This window comes from Chenopodium quinoa, unplaced genomic scaffold (genome assembly GCF_001683475.1).
Source record: "Chenopodium quinoa cultivar QQ74 unplaced genomic scaffold, ASM168347v1, whole genome shotgun sequence".
Lineage (NCBI taxonomy): Eukaryota > Viridiplantae > Streptophyta > Magnoliopsida > Caryophyllales > Amaranthaceae > Chenopodium > Chenopodium quinoa.
In genome coordinates, this window is record NW_018743292.1 from 1,705,344 (window position 1) to 1,727,677 (window position 22,334).

General features: G+C 33.4%; 1 protein-coding gene and 2 pseudogenes across 1 annotated transcript; all 3 read right to left on the minus strand.

The window, feature by feature from the left end:
- Window positions 1-1,366: 1,366 nt before the first annotated feature.
- On the minus strand, window positions 1,367-3,361 carry LOC110736006 (annotated as a pseudogene).
- Window positions 3,362-3,662: 301 nt separating this feature from the next.
- LOC110737191 lies at window positions 3,663-9,560 on the minus strand (annotated as a pseudogene).
- A 7,612-nt stretch (window positions 9,561-17,172) lies between these two features.
- LOC110736259 (glucan endo-1,3-beta-glucosidase-like) lies at window positions 17,173-18,479 on the minus strand. Its single transcript, XM_021916430.1, has 2 exons — window positions 18,295-18,479; window positions 17,173-18,142 (listed from the first exon to the last, which is right to left on the minus strand). Exons 1-2 carry the CDS (start codon window positions 18,380-18,382, stop codon window positions 17,196-17,198), a joined length of 1,035 nt encoding a protein of 344 aa, XP_021772122.1. The 5' UTR covers window positions 18,383-18,479; the 3' UTR covers window positions 17,173-17,195.
- Window positions 18,480-22,334: the final 3,855 nt, after the last annotated feature.

Consider the following 22,334-nt stretch of genomic DNA (forward strand, 5'->3'; position numbering starts at 1 on the left):
TAGTCTTGACAGATCGAAGAATGTCCTAACTGTATTAAATTATTATCCATATAGCCACCCGATGATTAATTAGTCTTCGAGTTGAATCAAGGGGCGGCCAATTGAAATGTATAAACCCTAGTGGTGGTAGCTAGCTTAATTAGATCTGACCGCATAATAATCAATGATATCGTTTCTCTTTAAACAATTTTCAGTTGATATACAAGTATACTTCGTTTAGTTTAGCAAGTCAAGTTGTATAGTGGTGGTAGCTAGCTTAATTAGATCTTATTATTACTTCTTGTCCTTTTAGCATGTATGTAGACATTCTTGAACAAGTTCAGAGTATATAGTGGAAATGTAGGTGGATAGCCTTCTTGTAAATGTGAACACTGGTCTTCTTAAGTGGGAGTGCTCAATAAGTCATTAAGTCTAATGTCCACAAAATTTGCATGCTAAAATATCTTATCTACATATAATAATTGCTAGTAAACAATTAATACCCTCAAATGGTTAGAGATTCCCTCTCGGTCCCAGGAGATCTTGGGATCGATTTCCATCACTTGTCCTTAAGACTCTCTAACCACCAACAAAAAAAAAAAAAAAAAAAAAAAAAAAAAAAAAAAAAAACCCTCAAAATCACTTGCATAAACAATCTCCTACAATCATTGTTAATGTTAAGTCGTACAGCACAAGGGTTCTTAATCGATCAGGAAAAAAAAATAAAAAAACCTTACCTTGTCAATTCTATTTGAGTGTAAATACGTTGGACATCAAGAAAAATGTTTTAGAAGCCATATTGAAATTAAATTACAGCCAAAACATAACATTGCATGCAAGCTAAAAATCGATCTTAATCCCTCAAAAGAAAAAAGAAAAAAAAGATTGATCTTAATTCAATCTAAAATGATTTTGACTTTTTATTTGGGATATCATAAAGAGTACTCCATAAAATAAAGAAGCAATATATACATAACTAACATAAGTGTACATTATAGTTTAAATATCATATTTCAAACGATATAATAATGTTTCCAAATTAAATAAGCCTATACCTGTCTATCTACTATCTAGAGGTTTGTTTAAGATCAACTTGGCATAATACATTAACAATTGTATTAGTGTCTAAATCGAGTTCAAATTCTTAGTTCCATTATATATTACGTCTTATTTTATGTATCACTTGATATTATTGGTTCACATCACCACCATAACAAATTCTATTATTAATCTTCACTATTACATATTTTTGGAGGTAATTTTTCGACACAAAGTTTTTCTTAATTGATGATTGTGTCGTAAAAAGTTAAAATAAGAATTTTTTTTTTAAGAATTATCATCGATCAATTATTTTGGGATATTTTTATGAGTACGTTAATATGCTTGATTTATGATACGGTTACAACTTATATTACTAGGAAATCATGTTAGCTTATTAGTACACAAAATTATACCAATTGAAGTACTTGTCTTTATTAAAGTTCAAAAAAAAAAAAATTAAAGGCCACGACATTTAGAAAACCTTCTTTGTTAGGGAAACTCCTAATGCACACAACATTATCAAGATACTTAGTTTGCAATCATACATACGTACAATCAGGTAATATTATGGAATATCGATCAACAAATGTCGAGTATGCCATACTTAGGCTGTTGATCGGGTGTAAAAAGCCCGTAAGAACGCTCCGTTTCATCCCCGGGTTTTAGATCCTCATCAAACATTGCAAACAAGTATGTCTCGATCTCTTGACCTAGTGTCAAAGGAGTCCCCTTCTTAACATGCTTGATCAAATTGGTGTAGTAAGTCTTTGCATTTTCCGGTGTGGCGGCCGCCTCTTCCTCTCCATTATTCTGTAATGCCCCTCCACACTCTAAGCCCCCGTTCGTTTGGTGGTGCGTCTTTCTACTAGCCTTCATCTTTATTTTTTCACCAAATCCACCTTTCGACGGCCACCCACTTTCCGAGACCACCACCCTAGGTGGCTTGTGCCTCGTGTTGTGCCTACGACCATCATCGACTGAATAGGTGTACTCATCAGGTGCATTTGTAACAACTTTCTCTATTGCTACATACATTGCATCATATATTGCATCGAATAAATTCTGATAATTTTTACCACTATTTTCATCCGTAAATACAATCCTACATGCTGTAAATAATGCAAAGTCTAGTCTAATATTTTTCGGATCATTCATATAAGTAGTGTAGGGTTGAATATTTACCAACTAAGGTGATTCATTAGTTGTTAAGAAATTTATTATTGGAGTAACATATGACAAGTTTTTAAATTCGGCATTAGATGGTGGATACGAGTTTATGATTAAACTCGTGTCGATGGCCGTAGAAACCTTTATATCACTTGTTATGTTGTTAGAATTTAAAGCATTTAAAATATTTTGCATAGCTGGTTCAACTGATGAGGCTGGCTGGTCAGATGGATGGATTTCATTTCCGACAGCAATGTATTTGATAAATTCTGCATAGGGGACGACGTTGGTCTGAACCCATTCATCGGCGGTGGTTTGATCACACGCTATACATTCAATTTCTTCATTAGGGACACCCAACATGAGCTTGATGCCAGTTCCTTGTAGGGCTTCGAGTGTCGTTTGATCGGCCTCGTAGAGTCTCATTGCGTCTATGCCGTAGTAGTCGTAGAGTTGTGTTGTATTTTGTCCGCTTGGTAAGTTGTTTCCATTCCTTCCATAACATACTCCAATTTGCGCCTCTACTATATTTTTTGCTCATCATTAGTAAAACAATGCTAGCTACCTAATTAAGGTGTGATACTATTTAAGCTGTAAAAGAACTTGTTTTGCCACATATATATACATTTTTAAAGCATGTACTTCGTACATATGTTAAATTTTTGCTAAGAACGTTATCACTAGCAATTCCCTGTGATGAGAAAATCCCAAAATTTCTCTATTTTTTTACCTTTAAACAGAAAAAATAACATGGGAAATTTGCTGCAGAGGATTTATTTTACCATAAAGCCAATGAATTGAATCTAGAGCTGATAATATCTACACGAAAAGATAATATGACTCGAATCTGACATGAAATACAATGATAGATAACTTCGACATGCTAGACAAATTGAAAATCAATTACTACCTCCGATTCATAAAAATGTTAAAACTCTATGGCACAATAATAGGTAAAATGAAAGATACCTGTAAGATGTAGGCTAAGTAATAAAAATGCTGTGATGAGCAGCGAGGTTGCGGCAGCCATTGAAGGAGTGAAGTTATTTGAAAATAGAGTAATGGTAGTAAGTCGATCATTTCATTTTTCACATGCCACTTTATATAGACAATTATTAAAGTCATAATAATTCTAATTTAAAAAATAGAGTCATAATTAAAAAAATAAAAATAAAGTCATAATAATAATACAAGTGTTTTTCTTCCAAAAAAAAAAAAAAAAAAAAAAGCGTGGATACATTATTTAAAGTACGACCGATGTCATCAACTCATGGAGAGGGTGAATGATTTATTTTAGTGAGCATATAATGTTGCATTAAACATTTCTAAGTGATATGGACTCAAAAGGCATGCGGCCCAGAGAGTATGCGGGCAATGCGGCCCATGATATCTAGCCATCGAAAATAGCAATGATGTTGAAAAACTTCTCCTCAAATATTTGAACAATTTTTTTTGACACAAAGAATTTACACAATATTAAGATGGACTATAGGTGAACCAACACAAATTTCAATAGATTTGTATTATACAGTAGTAAGAATTAATATCACGTAGAGTAATACATAATATTAATAATAAACATAACATTTTTTCAACTGGAGTATAATATTTTGTTACATCTTTTCATCAAATTAAAAAAAAAAAAAATCACATTTTATTACATCTTTAGGCTATGCCCGTGTGTTATATATCATTTATTCATTATGTATAGTATAAAACTACATATCCGAAAACTAATTAAATAGTTTTGAATTGAAATTAAGTTGGTATTTTGGTTGTTTATTAGGCCTAAACAATCCAAAATTGTTCTCAGTACTAGCACCACCTTTTTGGTTCTCATCAAACATTGCAAATAAGTACGTCTCAATTGCTTGTCTCTTCAAGGGAGTACCTTGCCTATAATGGCCTATTTAACCCCTATAATACGTTTGAGCGTTATTAAACGTAGCAGCACCATGATTATCACCATCAGCCGAAGGCCAACTGCTTTCGGACACTACAATTGGTACATTAGGGCCTCCGGCCTTTGCCAATGCAGCATACACCGTGTCGACTAGTGCATCAAAGAGGTTTTGGTACTTTAAACCGTTATTTCTATCGGTAACTTGTGCGTTGGGTGAAGTAAAGAGTGCATAATCTAGGTTTATAGATGGAGTGTAAAGGTAAGAAAAGTAAGGATAAATATTGGCTAGTAAAGGAGCGTTATTATTTCTTAGGAAATTAACAATTGGATTCATGAATGATGCAGATGTAAATAAACCTTCAGAGGGTGGAAAACCGGACACGATCGAAGTTATGATTGATGTGGAGACTTTTATTCTACCAGCTAAGTTAGCTGACCTAAGGGCATTTTGGACATTTTGCATGGCGGGAAGGAGTGATCTTGCCGCAGCATCACTAGCCGTGATTTCGTTACCTACTGAAATGTAACGAATCTTCCATAACATACACCAATGTGCGCCTCTACATTACATGAAACAAATTACATCAATAAGATTGATTATTCGCTTCCATATATCATAAAAAAAAACTTTACTACTATAGTACTAAAGAAAGACAAATGATTAAGCATCTTGCATACCTATTACTTGAAATATTGCAATAAGCAGCAAAGTAGCAACTGCAGAAGGTTTGCTTAATAGCCCCATTGAAAAAATATGTTTAAGAATTGAACAAAGTTTAAGATTATGTTTTAATTGTAGTTAAATTATTATGAAAAGGGCAACATTTAAAGGAAATTGGACTAGCTCAAAGTCCACACTATGATTCAAAAATAATTAATTAGTATGAATAAAAGTCTACTAATATTACTAGCTGCATAATTGGTACATTATTGTTTCAAACGCAAAATGTCCTTTATTATCTACAATATTTCAAAATGCACTAAAAAACAAATCATGCTTAATTGGTTAGGCCAGATTGAACTTACGTTTTTTTGCGTATAGCAGCTAGCCATTTTATAAATTAACTTGTGACGTGGGTAATTAGAAATTTGATTATATGTAATGTGCGTATCATCATCATCATTAGTCGAAACCTTAAACAAATGCATGGGGTGTACGCTAAAGTAAAGTGGACTTGAAAAGTGAAATCATAAAAAAGAATAGAGGATTTTGATGGATCTTTGTTAAAAATTCCTTAAAAAAAAAAAACCTTAGCTGAATGTATATGGAGCAAAGATGATAGCCAAATAGGAAAGAAAATATAATATTTTTTAAGAAAATTTGGGCAAAAAAAAAATTAAGTGGGGAATTTTTTAACAAAGAATTTAAATGTGTCATTGTTGATCTTTGTTTTAGTATATAGTTATATAACAAAAAACTTTTGATACACTAAAAAACAAAAGAAAGTGACAAAAGTGTAACTATATGTTTTCGAGGATAGTTTTAGAAGTGTTAGTTGTTACTGTTATTGTTACTTCCAATACTCTGTATTTCCGTATCATACATTCATACGTACAATGGTGTGAGAGTGAAAGATAGTTGTTGAATTGACTACCTTAATATTTTGATGATTGACTTACGTAAAACAAACTCTGACTAATGATGTTTATGAGTCTTGGTTGAACAGAAAGATTCAGGTACACAAATACATGTTGCGGAGTAGGAACAACAGAGTTTGGAAGACTTGATGATGAATGCAAGCTTTCAAGATGTCCTCACAACTCTATATACTTAGTTACTCAGTGTACCAGTTTAAGAAACAAAAGTGTTGGAAGGAATGGAAGGAATTAAGAAGAAACTCGAAGTTCCTGAAGGAACCTGAAGTTCCCGAAGGAACTTGACGATTGACTCAGAAAGTTTTAAACGAAAGTTTTAAAACAGTTTTCATATCCCTTAATTTAAGGAAGTGATAAAAATCAGTTTTGAAAAAGATTTAAAAAGATTTTATAAATAAATAAATAATTCATTAATTTAAAAAGATAAGTTTTAAATTAATTAATTATTTATCTTTTAATTAATAAATAAATAATTATATTTTTTATTAAATAATTATCTTTTGAATAAGTCTTTAACTGATTTTTAACTTGGTAAATATTGGCTGCTTAAATTAAGGAGCACATTGAATTTAGGAGTCAAGCTAGGGAAATCATGTTCCTAAATTTCCTCTGCCTACATCCCAACTTCTCAGTCAAAGAGAACGTGGGATTAAGGGGGAAGTGGGAACTTGATGGAAGCTTGGTTTAACTCCTTATAAAAACAGATCAACGTTAAGTTTTGAAAGTGTGGAAAAACAATCTTAAGTATTCTGAGCATAGAGTTTCAAAGTGTTTAAAAGAGAAGTTCCTTCCATCTTTAGTCTCTTAAGTTCTTTAGGAAATACTTGTAATCATTGTGTAATTGGGTTTGGGTTGTGAGAGTTGTAAAGTGTGAGACTTGAGAGAGTTGTTTACACTGTACAAGTGATTCGGAGTAGAATCACAAAGTGTGAGAAACTGTGATTGAGGGATCACAGTTGGGTAACTTGAGTTCCCCACGGAACTTGAGTCTAGGCAACGTATTAGTGATTGTAAATCATTTTTACATAGTGAATTTATTCATTACCTATCTCAGTATCTTTTCTCTTAGTAGTAGGGTGTCTTATTTAATATAGGCCTTAGCATGACACGATTTATAATATAACAGGCTGTATTCACGGCTTCTGCCCAGAAGTTCCTTGGAAGATCGCTGGCTATTAACATGGTTCGAGCCATGTCTTCTAAGGTTCTGTTCTTCTTTTCCACAACTCCATTTTGCTGTGGAGTTCTTGGAGCTGAGAAATTATGACTTAAGCCTTGTTCCCTGCATAAATCATCAAATTTAAAATTCTCAAATTCAGTGCTATGATCGGATCTAAGGTGTATCAGTTGATGACCTGTGGACTTTTGAATTCTCCTGGAAAATGTAACAAACTCGTCAAAAGTCTCATCCTTACTAGACATAAAAATAACCCATGTAAATCTAGAATAATCATCAACAATTACTAAGATGTACTTCTTTCCACTTCTACTTTGAATTCTCATAGGACCACATAAATCCATATGAATTAACTCTAAGGGTTTCATGGAACTCACCATCTTCTTGGATTTAAAGGATGTCCTAACCTGCTTTCCTTTCACACAAGCGTCACAAATTTTGTCACATAGGAACTTGATTGAAGGAAGTCCCTCTACCAAGTTCCTTGTTCTTAACTTATCAATCAAAGAGAAACTTGCATGACCAAAACGTTTATGCCACAGTAAAGGATCATCCTCAATGACACTGAGGCAAGTTAAGTTGTTCCTCGGAACTGTATTGAGATCCACTGAATAAGTGTTTCCTTTCCGAGTTCCTTCCAGCAAAACTTTCCCAGTGTCATTCTGGATGATGCTACATTTTTCAGAATCAAAACTTACAGAGTTTCCTTTATCACAAAATTGTGATAAGCTTAATAAGCTGTGTTTAAGGCCCTCGACTAAAAAAACATTATCAATAGCTTGGGAACTTGACCTTTCATCCTACGGCAACAATGCTGCCTTTCTTGTTATCACCAAAGGTCACTGTTCCTCCTGTATAGGCCGTCAGTGAGTGAAATCTTGATTTATCTCCTGTCATGTGCTTGGAACAACCACTATCAAGGTACCATTGGTTGTTCACCCTCACTACGACCTGCAAAAGAAACTAAGGGTTAGATTCAGGAACCCCATCTTTCATGGGTTCCTGTGTTGACATAGTAGACTCAACTTTCTTTTGCCTTACATAGTTCATGTTTTTAGCAGACTTCAGTTCCTTCCTTTTACATTCAGTGTCTTTGTGTCCTGACTTGCCACAGAAGGAACACACAGTCTCACTAGGGAGTTCCACGCACTTTTTCTTTTTACCACTGTTCTTCTTTTTGTGGTTGAAACCCAAACCCTCTGTCCTTCTGGTTTGAGCTTCAGATATCCACTTTGGAACTCCCATGTGGATTGCACTTTTGTTGTTTCTAGCTCTTTCTAAATCCTTTGCAAGGGATTCATTTTTGTCTTTAATAACCTGCAATTCAACATTTAACATGATATTTTCATTTTTGAATCTTTCCAATGTTTCCTTTAGCATAGAGTTTCTATCTAGCAAATCAAAGAATCTTCCCTGAACATCTGTTCTTGAACTATTCAAATATTTCATATGATCCTTATAGATTTCTAGAGCTTTTTCATTTTGTCCAAGTTTAAGACATATTTCTTTATATTCATCCAAAGTTTCTATGAGCAAAGAAATTAATTTGTCTTTTGACAGGGATTTCAGAAATTTAGGTTTGAGATTTACCTCTTCTGACTTTTTAGCAGACTCATTGTGTTTAGCCATCAAACACAGGTTTGTCGTCTCTTCTTCCGTGGATTCTTCTTCATCCTCGGAACTTGTGTCTCCCCACGCAGCTATCATGGCTTTCCTGTAATCAGATTTTGAAAAGTTTGGAGTATTAGATTTTCCGTGTTCCTTCATTTTGCCTTTTCCTTTTTCTGATTCCCAGAGAGGGCATTCCTTGATGAAGTGATTTGTGTTCCCACATTTGTGGCATCCTCCAGTTTCCTTGGAATATTGGTTTTTCTTGAAGTTCCTTTTCTTTTGGTCACCAAACCTTTTGTTGCGGTACAACGTTTTTAGCTTCCTGACTAGCATGGCAGCTTCTTCCTCTCCAGATTCGGAATCCTCTTCACTTGGTTGGACAACCTTTAGAGCAATTCCTCGGCTCTTTGAACTTTCTTGGCTTTTGTTTGATAGGTGAAGCTCATGAGTTATTAAGGAACCTGCAAGTTGTTCAAGGTTGAAAGTTGTAAAGTCCTTTGATTCCTGCAAAGCTGCCACTTTGGATCTCCACCGTTCATCTTCAGGAAGACTCCTTAGAATTTTGCGTACCTGTTCATCCATAGGAATAACTCTACCAAGAGAAACTAATTCATTAGTAATATTTTTAAAACGAGTAAACATTTCTTGAATAGTTTCTTTTGAACCCATTTCAAAACGTTCATATTTAGAAAGCAGTATATCAATTTTAGAACGTTTAACTTCATGAGTTCCTTCGTGGGTTATTTCTAGTAAATCCCATATTTCTTTTGCTGTTTTACATCCCATAACACGAGTGTGTTCATCTGGCCCTAAACCCCAAACTAGGAGTTTTTTAGCAGTAGCATTAATCTCTTTCTTCTCAAAGTCGCTTCTATCGTATTCAGAAATAGGTTTAGGAATTACCTCGTTTTCTGCATTGGTCTTTGTTACCTCGTAATCTCATACCTCGATAGCTCGCCAGACTTGATAATTCTCGGACTGTATGAACATCTCCATCCTCGTCTTCCAATAGGCGTAGTACTTCCCATTGAAGAGTGGAGGTCTTTGTGTAGAATAACCTTCAGCTAGTCTCTCGTCCTTCGACATTGTTCCTCCAGGAACTTGACTCAACAGGGCTTCCTGCTTTTCCGAGTTCCTTGCTCTGATACCAATTGATAGAACAATGTATACTACAAGAGGGGGGGGGGTGAATTGTAGTGTATGTAGACTATGGTAAATTTTGCGGAATTAAATCTACTACTAAGAGAAAAGACACTGAGATAGGCAATGAATAAATTCACTATGTAAAAATGATTTACAATCACTAATACGTTGCCTAGACTCAAGTTCCGTGAGGAACTCAAGTTACCCAACTGTGATCCCTCAATCACAGTTTCTCACACTTTGTGATTCTACTCCGAATCACTTGTACAGTGTATAGAACTCTCACAAGTCTCACACTTTACAACTCTCACAACCCAATCCCAATTACACAATGATTACAAATATTTCCTAAAGAACTTAAGAGACTAAGGATGGAAGGAACTTCTCTTTTAAACACTTTGAAACTCTATGCTCAGAATACTTAAGATTGTTTTTTCACACTTTCAAAACTTAAACGTTGATCTGTTTTTATAAGGAGTTAAACCAAGCTTCCATCAAGTTCCCACTTCCCCCTTAATCCCACGTTCTCTTTGACTGAGAAGTTGGGATGTAGGCAGAGGAAATTTAGGAACATGATTTCCCTAGCTTGACTCCTAAATTCAACGTGCTCCTTAATTTAAGCAGCCAATATTTACCAAGTTAAAAATCAGTTAAAGACTTATTCAAAAGATAATTATTTAATAAAAAAGATAATTATTTATTTATTAATTAAAAGATAAATAATTAATTGATTTAAAACTTATCTTTTTAAATTAATGAATTATTTATTTATTTATAAAATCTTTTTAAATCTTTTTCAAAACTGATTTTTATCACTTCCTTAAATTAAGGGATATGAAAACTGTTTTAAAACTTTCGTTTAAAACTTTCTGAGTCAATCGTCAAGTTCCTTCGGGAACTTCAGGTTCCTTCAGGAACTTCGAGTTTCTTCTTAATTCCTTCCATTCCTTCCAACACTTTTGTTTCTTAAGCTCGTACACTGAGTAACTAAGTATATAGAGTTGTGATGACATCTTGAAAGCTTGCATTCATCATCAAGTCTTCCAAACTCTGTTGTTCCTACTCCGCAACATGTATTTGTGTACCTGAATCTTTCTGTTCAACCAAGACTCATAAACATCATTAGTCAGAGTTTGTTTTACGTAAGTCAATCATCAAAATATTAAGGTAGTCAATTCAACAATATTCCCCCTTTTTTATGATGACAAACAAAAACAAACTCGGTTAAACAAAACAAACATCCAAGCAATCAGAGTAACCAATACTTAAATAAAACAATTAAATTATTTAAAGCAATAAAATAAACTAAGGATAAAGAAGTCTACATCATTCATGAAATTAATAAATTGTGAAATTTATACCTTTACTTAAATGATGAAGACTTGAAGGGAATCGGTTTGAGTCCAACTTTCTGAGTTTGTTCTTCTCTTCCCCCTTTTGACATTATCAAAATGATAGAAAGAGCATGCTATATATAGTACTAAACTGCGGAGGGAGTAGTAAATCTGAATTCATGAACGATTAAGCATGCGCACACAGTTCATATGCAACCAAAATGAGAATGTCAATTCCAAAGAGAAAATTGAGCCAGTTCCATTAGTACAAGTCGAAAGAAAAAAATTGTGCTAGATAAAACAGAAAATAAAAATTAAAACAAAACATCACTGTTCAATATAAATTGCAAAAGAGGCTAAGTGATGTAAGGTTAGGATGAGGGTGTTGTGGAGGTTGTTTAGGTTTGGGCGAGGGTAGATATTCACAAAATGCAGTAAAGCCAAATGGAGAGAAACTAAGTAGGTCAGGATAAGGAACTTGGGGATGTTTCTTTTGAAAAAGGAACATGGTGGTTAGGAATTTCATTGGGATTTTTGTCCTCTGAGTCAGATTGATGAATTAAGTGTATGTGAACTTCATCCCTTCTTCGCCATCATATCCTTTGTCTCCTTCTGTTCCTCAATCTCCTTAAACTTTTTCCCTCATTACTTCCTCTGTATTCGCTTTTTTTTTTTGATACACCATCAACTTCCTCTTCTAACTCATCTTTTCCCTCACAAAGATCAGCCCCACTTTTGGCCTCATCTTCTTCAACAATATTTGATTCCCCCTCACTTTGTTCCCTCGGGTTTTTAACAAAAAATGTTACACCATTTTCTACTTTATGACTCAAGGTGGATGATCATTAATGCAGGGAAATTAATTTGCATTGTATTGGCTAAGAAGAAGATAATTGAAGGTGGGTTTTGATTGGGTTGTTACGGTGGGGTTTTTATGGAGGTTTGGTGGTAATTTGAAGAGGTGAAGGTGGATGGTTTTGGTGAACTGATGGTTTTAGGTGACTTGAATTTAGGTGGAGTGAATGTGGGTTGAGTGTATGGGAAGAGAGGGAATTATGGAGTAGTGGTATTGATGTGATGTGACGGTTTAGGTTTATGGAGAAGTGGGTTTGGGTAAATTGTGGGTGATAATTTATTTTGCAATCATATCAAACAATAACTTAACAAAAATAAAAAAATTAAACAAGGATAAAAAAAAATTTAAAGGATTAATAAAGATAATGAAGATGAAAATAAGATAAAGAAAACAAAGATAAGAACAAATATTTTTGTATTTTTGAATAGGAAGAATAATAATAAAAAAATAGAAAAAGATAACAATAAGAAAATTACAAAAATAAAAAGATAAATAAAAATGGAAAATAACGAAAGAAAATTTCCAGTAAATTACGTGAGGTGATCTACTAGTTGACATGTACAGAGGTTTGTAACTTTAGCAAAAGGAACTTGGAAACAACATGGCTCAATTTGTCTTCTTCATCAACATAATCATATGATCACACACAAAATAGAATTGCACACTCTTTCATTGCAAGATTCAAGATTATGTTTTTCACACCAAGGTTATATATAGCAATGCTCAGTCGTTTTACTAAGACATACCTTGGGGTTCCATGAAGAACTGCTCAATTTAAGCTTTACCATTCCGAGTTCCAATCGCATCTTTTCGAATTTTTCTCTACTCAAAGGATTTGTTAGAATGTCAGCAATTTGATATTCAGTTTGTACAAATTCTAATCTTATGGATCCATTTTCCACATTATCTTTTAAGAAATGATGCCTTACATGAATATGTTTTACACGTGAGTAATGTAATGGATCTTTTGATATGCAAATGGCACTAGTATTATCACAGAATATAAGAACACATTGAAGAACTATGCCAAAATCACGTAATTGTTGTTTTATCCACAACAGTTGTGAGCAACATGCAGCGGCTGCTACGTATTCTGCTTCTGCTGTGGATAGAGCAACTGTGTTCTGTTTCTTGGAACTCCAAGAAACTAAACAAGATCCTAGGAATTGGACCATACCTGATTTACTTTTTCTATTCACCAAATCCTCAGCATAGTCGGCATCGGAAAACCCATTAAGATCGTATGTGTCACTTCTTGGGTAGAATAAACTCAAGTCGTCAGTTCCTTTGAGATGTCTCAGTATTCTCTTGACGGCTGTTAGATGCGATTCTTTGGGGTTTGATTGGAACCTAGAACACAGACCAACACTAAAAGAAATGTCAAGTCTACTTGCAGTTAAGTATAGTAAGGAACCAATCATACCTCTGTACTTTGTCTGGTCCACACAAGTTCCCGAGTGATCTTTATCTAATCTAGAGTTAGTTCCCATGGGAGTGTGGTTGATCTTTGCTGTGTCAAGATTGTACTTCTTCAGAAGTTCCTTGACGTATTTTTGCTCGTGAATATATATTCCTGTTTCTGTTTGCTTGATTTGCAGACCGAGAAAGAAATTGAGTTCCTCCATCATACTCATTTGGAACTCGTTGCACATCAACTCAGCAAAATACTTACACAAAGATTCGTTAGTTGCACCAAAAATTATATCATCTACATAGATCTGTACAACTAAAAGATGAGTTCCTTTTGATTTTAAAAACAAAGTTTATCAATTTTTCCTCGTTTAAAATCATTTTCCAAAAGGAACTTGGACAGTCTTTCGTACCATGCTCTTGGAGCATGTTTTAGCCCGTAGAGAGCCTTATCAATTAAATGTACATAGTGATTGAATTGGTAAAACTTAACCTCAATAATCTTTCATTTCTCACATTGTCCAAATTAAATGTACAATTTGTTTTATTTTTTCTATTAAACTGTTATTTATTCATTTGAGCATCGCTAAGAGGTTTAGTTCATGACAAAAATTAGATATTTTCTTAATTATATGATAGTTATTGCACCACATTAGTGACACCAATTTTGAGTTTAATTTTGAGAATTGATGTAGAAACTTTGTTTTCAAACCAATATTACTCTAGCTCTTGTTGTGCAGGAAACTAAATACACCACAAGTTTCCTCTTTTTTTTTTTTTTTTTTTTTTTTTTTTTTTTTTTAAAAAAACATTTACATATATCGCTTTGTATATATGAAAGTTTCAATTAACATGCATCAATTTTTTTTTTAAATAAATTCTCATTATCTCTATCATATTATATCATTTGGGTTTTCTTTTTTCTTTCTCTCTATCTCTCACATCTCCAAAAATTGCCTAATAGAGTTCATAATTTTAAAAGTGATGTATCTAGCTATAAAAAGGGGAAGTTTAATTTTTCGCTTCGACAATTTGATATATATGCCCATTATACTCTATGTATAACCATAGTAAAATAATTATAAGCATGGGCTTAAGATGAAAATAAAATTACAACATTATTACGAGCAGAGCAGTTAGTACTGTCAAAACGGTTTAACAGTTCGGTTTCGGTTCGGTTTGAAATCGGTTCAAATGTCTTACGGGTCGGTTTCAGTTCGGTTTAAATAATTATCGGTTCGATTCGGTTTCGGTTTATTCTTGAACGGTTTAAATTCGGTTCGGGTAGTAAACGGTTCGGTGCAAACGGGTTGCGGTTTGTTAATGGTTTTTATCCCGGTTAGAAACGGTTCGGTTCTTTTTTAGTTCAGTTTTATTTTAGTTCGATTTATAACTGGTTCGGTTTGTTAACGAGTTCGGTTCTTTTACGATTTAACATTATTTGGATCAGTTTTATTTTAGGTTTACTAAATTACGGTTCGGTTCTGTTTTTGATTTTAAAAAATCGGATTTTTATCAAGTCGTTCAAAATACTCCTAGTAGGAAGTGGTTTGTAAACGGTTCGAATTATAAGCGATTTTGTTCATAAACGGTTCGGTTTATAAGCGATTTGGTTTATAATCAGTTCGGTTTATAAACGGTTCGGTGCAAACGGGTTGCAGTTTGTTAACGGTTCGGTGTAAACGGTTTTTATGCCAGTTTAAACAGTTTCGGGTTAGAAATGGTTCGGTTTAGATTTGGTTCGGTTCTTAAACGGTCAAACGTTTACTCGGATCAGTTCGGTTTCGGTTTTACTAACATGCGGTTCGGGTCGGTTTTCGGTTTCATAAAATCGGTTTTTAATCGGTTCGGTTCTCATTCGGATCGGTTGAAACGGTTCGGTTTCACCAGTTCGGTTCGATTTTTGACAGTGCTACGAGCAGTAGATAATGAAATTAAACATTATTGGATGTATGCCCAATTATATCTTTTCGAAATGACCATTAATTGGATTTCGATGTATGGCCAAATCAAAATATCAAATAAATTGTTTTTTAAATTATCGGACAAAGTTTCTCTAGAAAAGCCACTAATAAATACTTATTACTGTCCTCTAATTACCACTATCATAGTAGCATCTCTTGCATGCACTAATTAATCAATAGGTACATTCACGTGACTCGTATTTGGAAACATTGCACTATCTTCTACTACGGTACTCTTGTTGAAATTTAGATAAATCCATTATCTTACCTACTTATTACGGAGTAATATTTATTTTTGCGACTATATAATAGAAAAAAAAGGAGTAGGTACATTCCTATCGATAAGAATGTCGTGAGTGGCCTGGTATACTGGTATTGTGATTTTGAGTTGATTGATAGACATTTTTATTTTTTTTTAAAAAAAGTTTGTTTCTTTCCCTTGTTATCGAATAAAATTGTACTTAATTGTAAAACCAGTATGTATCGTACCTCATAAATCAATGATGCTAATTTAATATAATATTGGTATAATAATGTGATGAACAACATTATTAAAATTTAAGCTTTTTGAATTTTGATGTTGGTTTTTTTCTCTATTGGCATAATTCAACTATTTTAGCCTCTTAGCAGCCAAAATGACAGAAAAAGGCACCACAAAAATTAAAGGTTGACTAACTTTTCTTATTTTAGTGTTCATGATCTTCTAAGTATGCTTATCCTAATTAGATTTCCCAAAAGGAGGAGAGTGCTAAGAGATAATACTATATGTTACTCCGTATTGATTTTTCAAAATAATTCTATCTTGGTTAAGTGAAAAGAAGATGAGGACGACACAATTCATATAACAATATAATAATGTTGTTATTTAAAATCTATATGGCTACAATGTATCGTAATCCTAAATGACCATTCATTGGATTTGGATGTATGCTCAATCATAAATGACCATTTATTGGATTTCTAAATAGCCTAGTATAGTTCATAATTTTAAAAGTGATGTATCTAGCTAAAAAAAGAGGAAGTTTAATTTTTCGCTTCGACAATTTGATACATATGTCCATTATACTCCATGTTTAACCATTGTAAAATAATTATAAGCATGTGCTTAATATGAAAATAAAATTACAACATTATTACGAGTAGTAGATAATGAAATATCATTGGATGTATGCCCAATTATATCTTTTCGAAATAACTTTGGCTTGTAAGGTCATGTGTTCATCAATCTAATTTACCGTAACCCAACTAGCTAGATAATTTGGGTTTGGAAAACTAGCTAGCTATATGTCCGATGTTAAGAAAATAACCTGCATTGTGAGAATTGTTTTTAATAATTCCAACTTGCATGCTGACGGGGTAATAATTGTACTGATGTGGAGCCTAGCGGTCCTAGCCTACCCTAATCAACGTACTGATCAGGATGACCGCAAGACAAAGAGCTTGGCTTTGCCTTATGTCTTGAGGAGTAGTATATATATTGTAGCTAGGATATGCAAGTATTGGTCAGTTATTGTTAACCCAAAGTCTCAAACACATGATTATTGGGGAAATTTATAAGAAAGTCTAGTTTGACTCAATCAATGATTAATCAGATCAAACATTTCAAATATTATGGAATATTCGGTTAATAACTACCCTAATAGGTGAAATTATTCTAATAAAATTAAAATTTTCTTGAATGGAATTTTGATTACTAATTATTAACCTCCGAGAACATTAACATTTAACGTTTTAAAAGATGCTATTTAATAGGGTCCAAATGTTGTCCAAAATTGAATTGGTTCAATGAATATATGTTATGTAACAATATGAATAGAAAACTTAACTATCATTTCAGCGTGTTTATTTGATAGGACTCATAGGAGAATATTTTTTTCCAATCCCATTTTATTTCGAGTAACTGAAAATTCTATTGTAGTACAAATAATTGAAACATATTCATCATAAGTTGTATCAAAATAACGTTAAAAAAAAACATGAAGTTGAAATGATAAGGAAACAAAAACTTAAATTATCAACTGAAATTAAGTTGGCCATATTTAGGATGCTTAGTAGGGGTAAACAGACCAAAATTGCGCTCAGTTTTTGGGCCAGGTTTCTTATCCTCATCAAACATTGCAAACAAATAAGTCTCAATTGTCTGCCCTGGTTTTAAGGGAGTCCCTTGTTTCACATGATTGATCAAATTTCCATAATAAGTTCCGGCATTGTTCACCGTGGCCGCGTCTCCTCCGGCTGATGGCCATCCGGTTTCAGACACCACAACCGACGTGTTAGGTGCACCCGCTTTTGCTAGAGCTGCATATACCGAATCCACCATTGCATCAAACAAGTTTTGGTAATTTTTGCCGTTGTTCGGATCAGTCACCACAGTCCCATTGGACGTGAATAATGCATAGTCAAGACTAATACTTTGTTGATTACTAATGTAGGCAAAGTAAGTGTAGATATTGACCAACAAAGGTGAGCCATTACTTGTTAAAAAATTGATTATTGGGGTAATGTATGCCGTGTTATTAAATTGACCATTTGATGGCGGATATGAGTTTATGATCAGGCTAGTATCAATTGATGTAGAAACCATAATTTTGTTTTCTAATTGTTTGGATTTTAATGCGATGAGAACATTTTGCATAGCGGGTAAGACTGATGAGGCTTGCTTATCGGAGGGATGAATCTCGTTCCCTACAACAACGTATTTGAGCGTCGATGCGAAGGGCACGACGTTAGTCTTGACCCATCGCATTGCCGCTGATTGATCGGATGCAAGGGACTGAACATCTTCGTTAGGGACGTCTAGCATGAGTTTAATGCCCGAGCCTTGTAGGACTTGGAGAGAATCTAAATCGGGACTATAGAGTCTCATAGCCCTAATGCCATTAGATTTATAAAGGTCCACCACGTCTTTCTTAGCAGGTAAGTTGTCTCCGATCATTCCGTTACATACTCCAATTTGTGCCTCTACATTAAATTTTCATTAGAAATTAGTACGTACTTGATAACACACGTTATTCTACTAGTATATATTCTTAAAATACTTTTTTTATAGTATGACCTTAAACAATAATTAATATGAATTTGAAGCTAAGAAGTCGAGATAGAGCAAGAGATACCTGTAAAGTGCAGGCAAAGAGATAAAAATAATGTGACAACGAACAGTGTAATAGCAACAGCAATGGGAGGATTATTTGGGATATCCATCGGAAAATATCAAAAAAAAAGTAGTGAAATATACTCCGTATATATTTATTTAAATAAAATCTTCGAAGAGATGAAGTTTTAATTTAAAAGTATGAATTAAGTTGGAAATGTAAGTTCATCTACTCAATTATATAGAGGCAATAGCAGTGAAAGAGCACAAAAATACAATTACGAGGTCAACTACCAAGTCAATTACTCAACAAAATATCATCAATCCATGGACCGTGATAATACACTTATACTAGTAAATTAATTTATTTCCACGAAATTGTTTAACAATAGTGAGGTAATGAGTGTCCCATAATTCCACATATTATTACAAAAATAAAATAAAATAGCACTTAAGAGTTTGAGATACTTGTAGCAAGACATTTTTAGCACAATATAATCATAATCAAGATTTACAAATTCATTATTTCAATTACTCGCATTCTCATCAGCACTTCCATATATGTTGCTGAAAATTCATCGATTACATACTTAATACACATCGTTAATAAATTTTGAAGGAAAAAGAAAAGTGATTAATTACCGTAAGGTTGAGTTTAAGGTGACAATCAACTAAGAAATCGATTATAGCAGAGTAAGTCCAGTGATGTTTCGCTTGTGAAATCAATTTCAATAAAGCACGCGTCAGAAACATCAATTACAACATCTTTCAACTTGTTTATAATTTCAGTGTAATTGATGGCGTGCAATTCAGAAATCTTAATAGAAAGATTTATTCTCTGGAATAGATTCTTCAAAATCCTCAAATCCATCTCATCAAAAATCGTACTCGTTTCCAATTATTCATTGTTATCATCCATGTATTTCATCAAGAAATCATCAAACCTGTCTTGTTTATCTTGATATATTTCAAATTCTAGAATCTTAGCATTGTATATTCTACGCAAAACCTCCATTGACTCAGCATTTCTACAGTTTCAAGAAACCCTAATGACGTGGAGACTTTTATCCTACCAGCTAAGTTAGCTGACATAAAGACATTTTGGACATTTTACATGGCATTTTTGACAACATTTCAAATCGCATAAAAAAAAAAAAAAAAAAATATGATTAGGCCAGGTTGAACTTTTTTTGCGTATAGCAGCCCCTTTATGGATTAACTTGTGATGTGGTTAGAAATTTGTTTATACTACTTTGTTCTGTTTCACATTATGTGCATTAATTAAATTTTTTATATTCACAAAAATTAGCCACTTATTGGACATAATATGAAACGGAGGTAGTATATAAGCATATCAACCTTTAAACTAATGCTTTTGGTGTATACAACAGATCAGACTGTACACAAAAGTAGGGATCTTGAATATTGAGATAGGGATCATGACAAAGACAGTACAAGAAAAATTGATCCTAATTAGTTTGAGGGAGGGAAGAAAGCTTGAGGAGATTGTCTATGTAACTTACAATCGATCTATTGCAAACCTAGCATCTGATAACTCAAATCAGATTACTCGATTCGTAATTGAATTATACCCTAAATACGGATCACTCCATTTTAGGTATATAACTTAATGATCCGAATGCTTAGCCTCCTTAGGGATTCAGTTAGCTTCTAACATATTAATATTTTATACTACGTTGAATTTTTTTTGTTGATCATGCGACATAAAATTAAAAGCTAATGTATGATTAATTTAAAACGAGTATAGCTAAGATATTATGTGCCAGTTGAGTATGAAACTATGAATATGTGACGACATGGTTAGTGCCTCGTACGTGGCTTACCGTAGCTATGTAAACCTTGAACACTCCAAATTTGAAAGTCTAACCTATTTATTACGTAACTAACTAGTCCATATTAGAATTTCCACAAGTTTTTGTTTTCCTCTTGACTTGTTGATTTAACATTGTCTACGTATGACTTATTAACCGAGTCCCGATTTCCTGGTTGTTAGGTCTTAGAGCATTTTGATCTGTTCTTATCTTTTTGTGAGACAAAATTATAATAATGCAATCCTTCCACATGTACATAATAATACTATATGAATATATCCGTCCTCTTGGTCTTAGTATAAATTAATTTTATAACTCTTTGTCTAAATAAAAGAACTTTATTAATGTGCAACAACCTTGTCATCTTTGTAAAATAAATTTGTACTCTTTTTTTCAAAGTCATTTATTTACACATATTTAAGAGTTACTCTATGTTTAGCTCCTTTTTTTTTTATTTTTTTTTATTTATTTTACAATCTATGTTTAGCTCTCTAAATTATTAACATTTGTGCACAAGCACTAGGCAGTAGGCACACTCGATACAAGTAAATAATAATAATAGTAGAGAAAGCATTGTAAATTTCTATTTAGCTCACGTTTATGTGATTATACGTTAGGAAGTGAATCTTATTAGGTTTGTCTTAATATGTATTTTCGAATAATAAACTTATTTTTAATTTTTACTAAAACACAATACTCATATGATATATTAATATTCCGAGTTTTACATTGCATTGACAAACATTAAAAAGTAGTTGTAAAATTTTAACATCGACACGAAAAGGAGTTAGTATTACAAAGTATAACCGTATAAGTGATAGACAAGAAAATAAGAAATTTGACTTAGTCAATAGCAGGCCCACAACGAGGTTTGTCCAGCCCATAAGCTATAGAGAGGCGAGTATTATCATTTAAAGTTTAATGGGCCATACGTCATGGGCTGCTGATGAGGACTAAAAAGCCCAAAATCACGTTCAGTTTCATCTCCCGATTTCTTATCCAAATGAAACATGGCAAACAAGAGTGTCCCAATTGCCCTCCCTGGTTTCAACGGAGTCCCATTCTTCACATGACTCATCAAATTGGTGTAATACGTCTGATGCTTCAAGGATAATGTATTTTTTGAGAGAGTGAAAGATAGCTCAAGTGATTAGAGCTTCCCTCCTGATTTCAGAAGATCCTGAGATTGATTCTCACCCCTGCTCTTATGGCTCTTTAAACACCAAAAATATAATATATTTTTTGACGTGGAGAAATTCTTAATTATCATCACTTATCTATTTATGATAGAGTATAAAACATATTCTTGGGCCTCAACCATCAGCTTAAGCTTTTGGTTGAGATGGTCCTCTAATATGGTATCGGAGCCAACATGACACAAAGGTCACGGGTTCGAATCTCATCCAGCCCCCACCTTCAAGTGGAATATTAAGCGCTTCTAGCCAGATGGGCTCTCGTGTGAAGGGGCGTGATAGAGTATAAAACATATTCTTGGGCCTCAACCATCAGCTTAAACTTTTGATTGACATGGTCTTTTAACAATTTATTTATTTTTGATGGGAACTATCATCACTTATCAAGGAATATGTTAACTAAAGTGTTAAATATATTGTATATATTAGTCAAATGTACATCATGTTCTAATACAGACTAATATCATTTTTCGCAGTCATAATGCACATCATGTTCTAGGTACATTAGTACGTAGGATAGAATAACAGTTGGAAATGGTTGTTGCCTCGTTGGCGTTGATTCATGGGAGTTATCTAATAAGCTGCCGGATTTCCTCCATTATTGACCCAATAGAAGAAAATGTGAATCTAAAAAATTTAGATATTGTAGAAAAATATACGCTAAAAGCGAGGCTTGGGTCGGTTCAACTATTGGGCCAAACTCAAACAGGGTTGATCTCAACACAATTGGCCGTATCAGGTTTGAGCCTAAACCAAACTGGTCTAGGGTCTACTACACAAGTCTAGTATGGGAATCTTAAGTTTAAGAATTTTAAATAATGAACTAAGGGTGAGTTTATCCTCAGACTCAGACTCTACACTATGTTATATTAGCTTTTCACTAACTTTTATTTACTTTTTTATTATTCAGACTTATACAAGATTCTTTCCATTTTCACACATTATCCCAAGACTCAATCTAGACTCACTTACCCTCCTAAATACTAACATTAATTTATTTATAAATTTATTTCTTTTATAATTATTCAACAACTTGT

Coding starts and splice junctions, on each gene's coding strand:
- LOC110736259 (XM_021916430.1), bottom strand. CDS start 18,382: ATGGATATCCCAAATAATCCTCCCATTGCTGTTGCTATTACACTGTTC. Junction 18,143..18,294: donor TCTTTGCCTGCACTTTACAG/GTATCTCTTGCT, acceptor AATTTAATGTAG/AGGCACAAATTGGAGTATGT.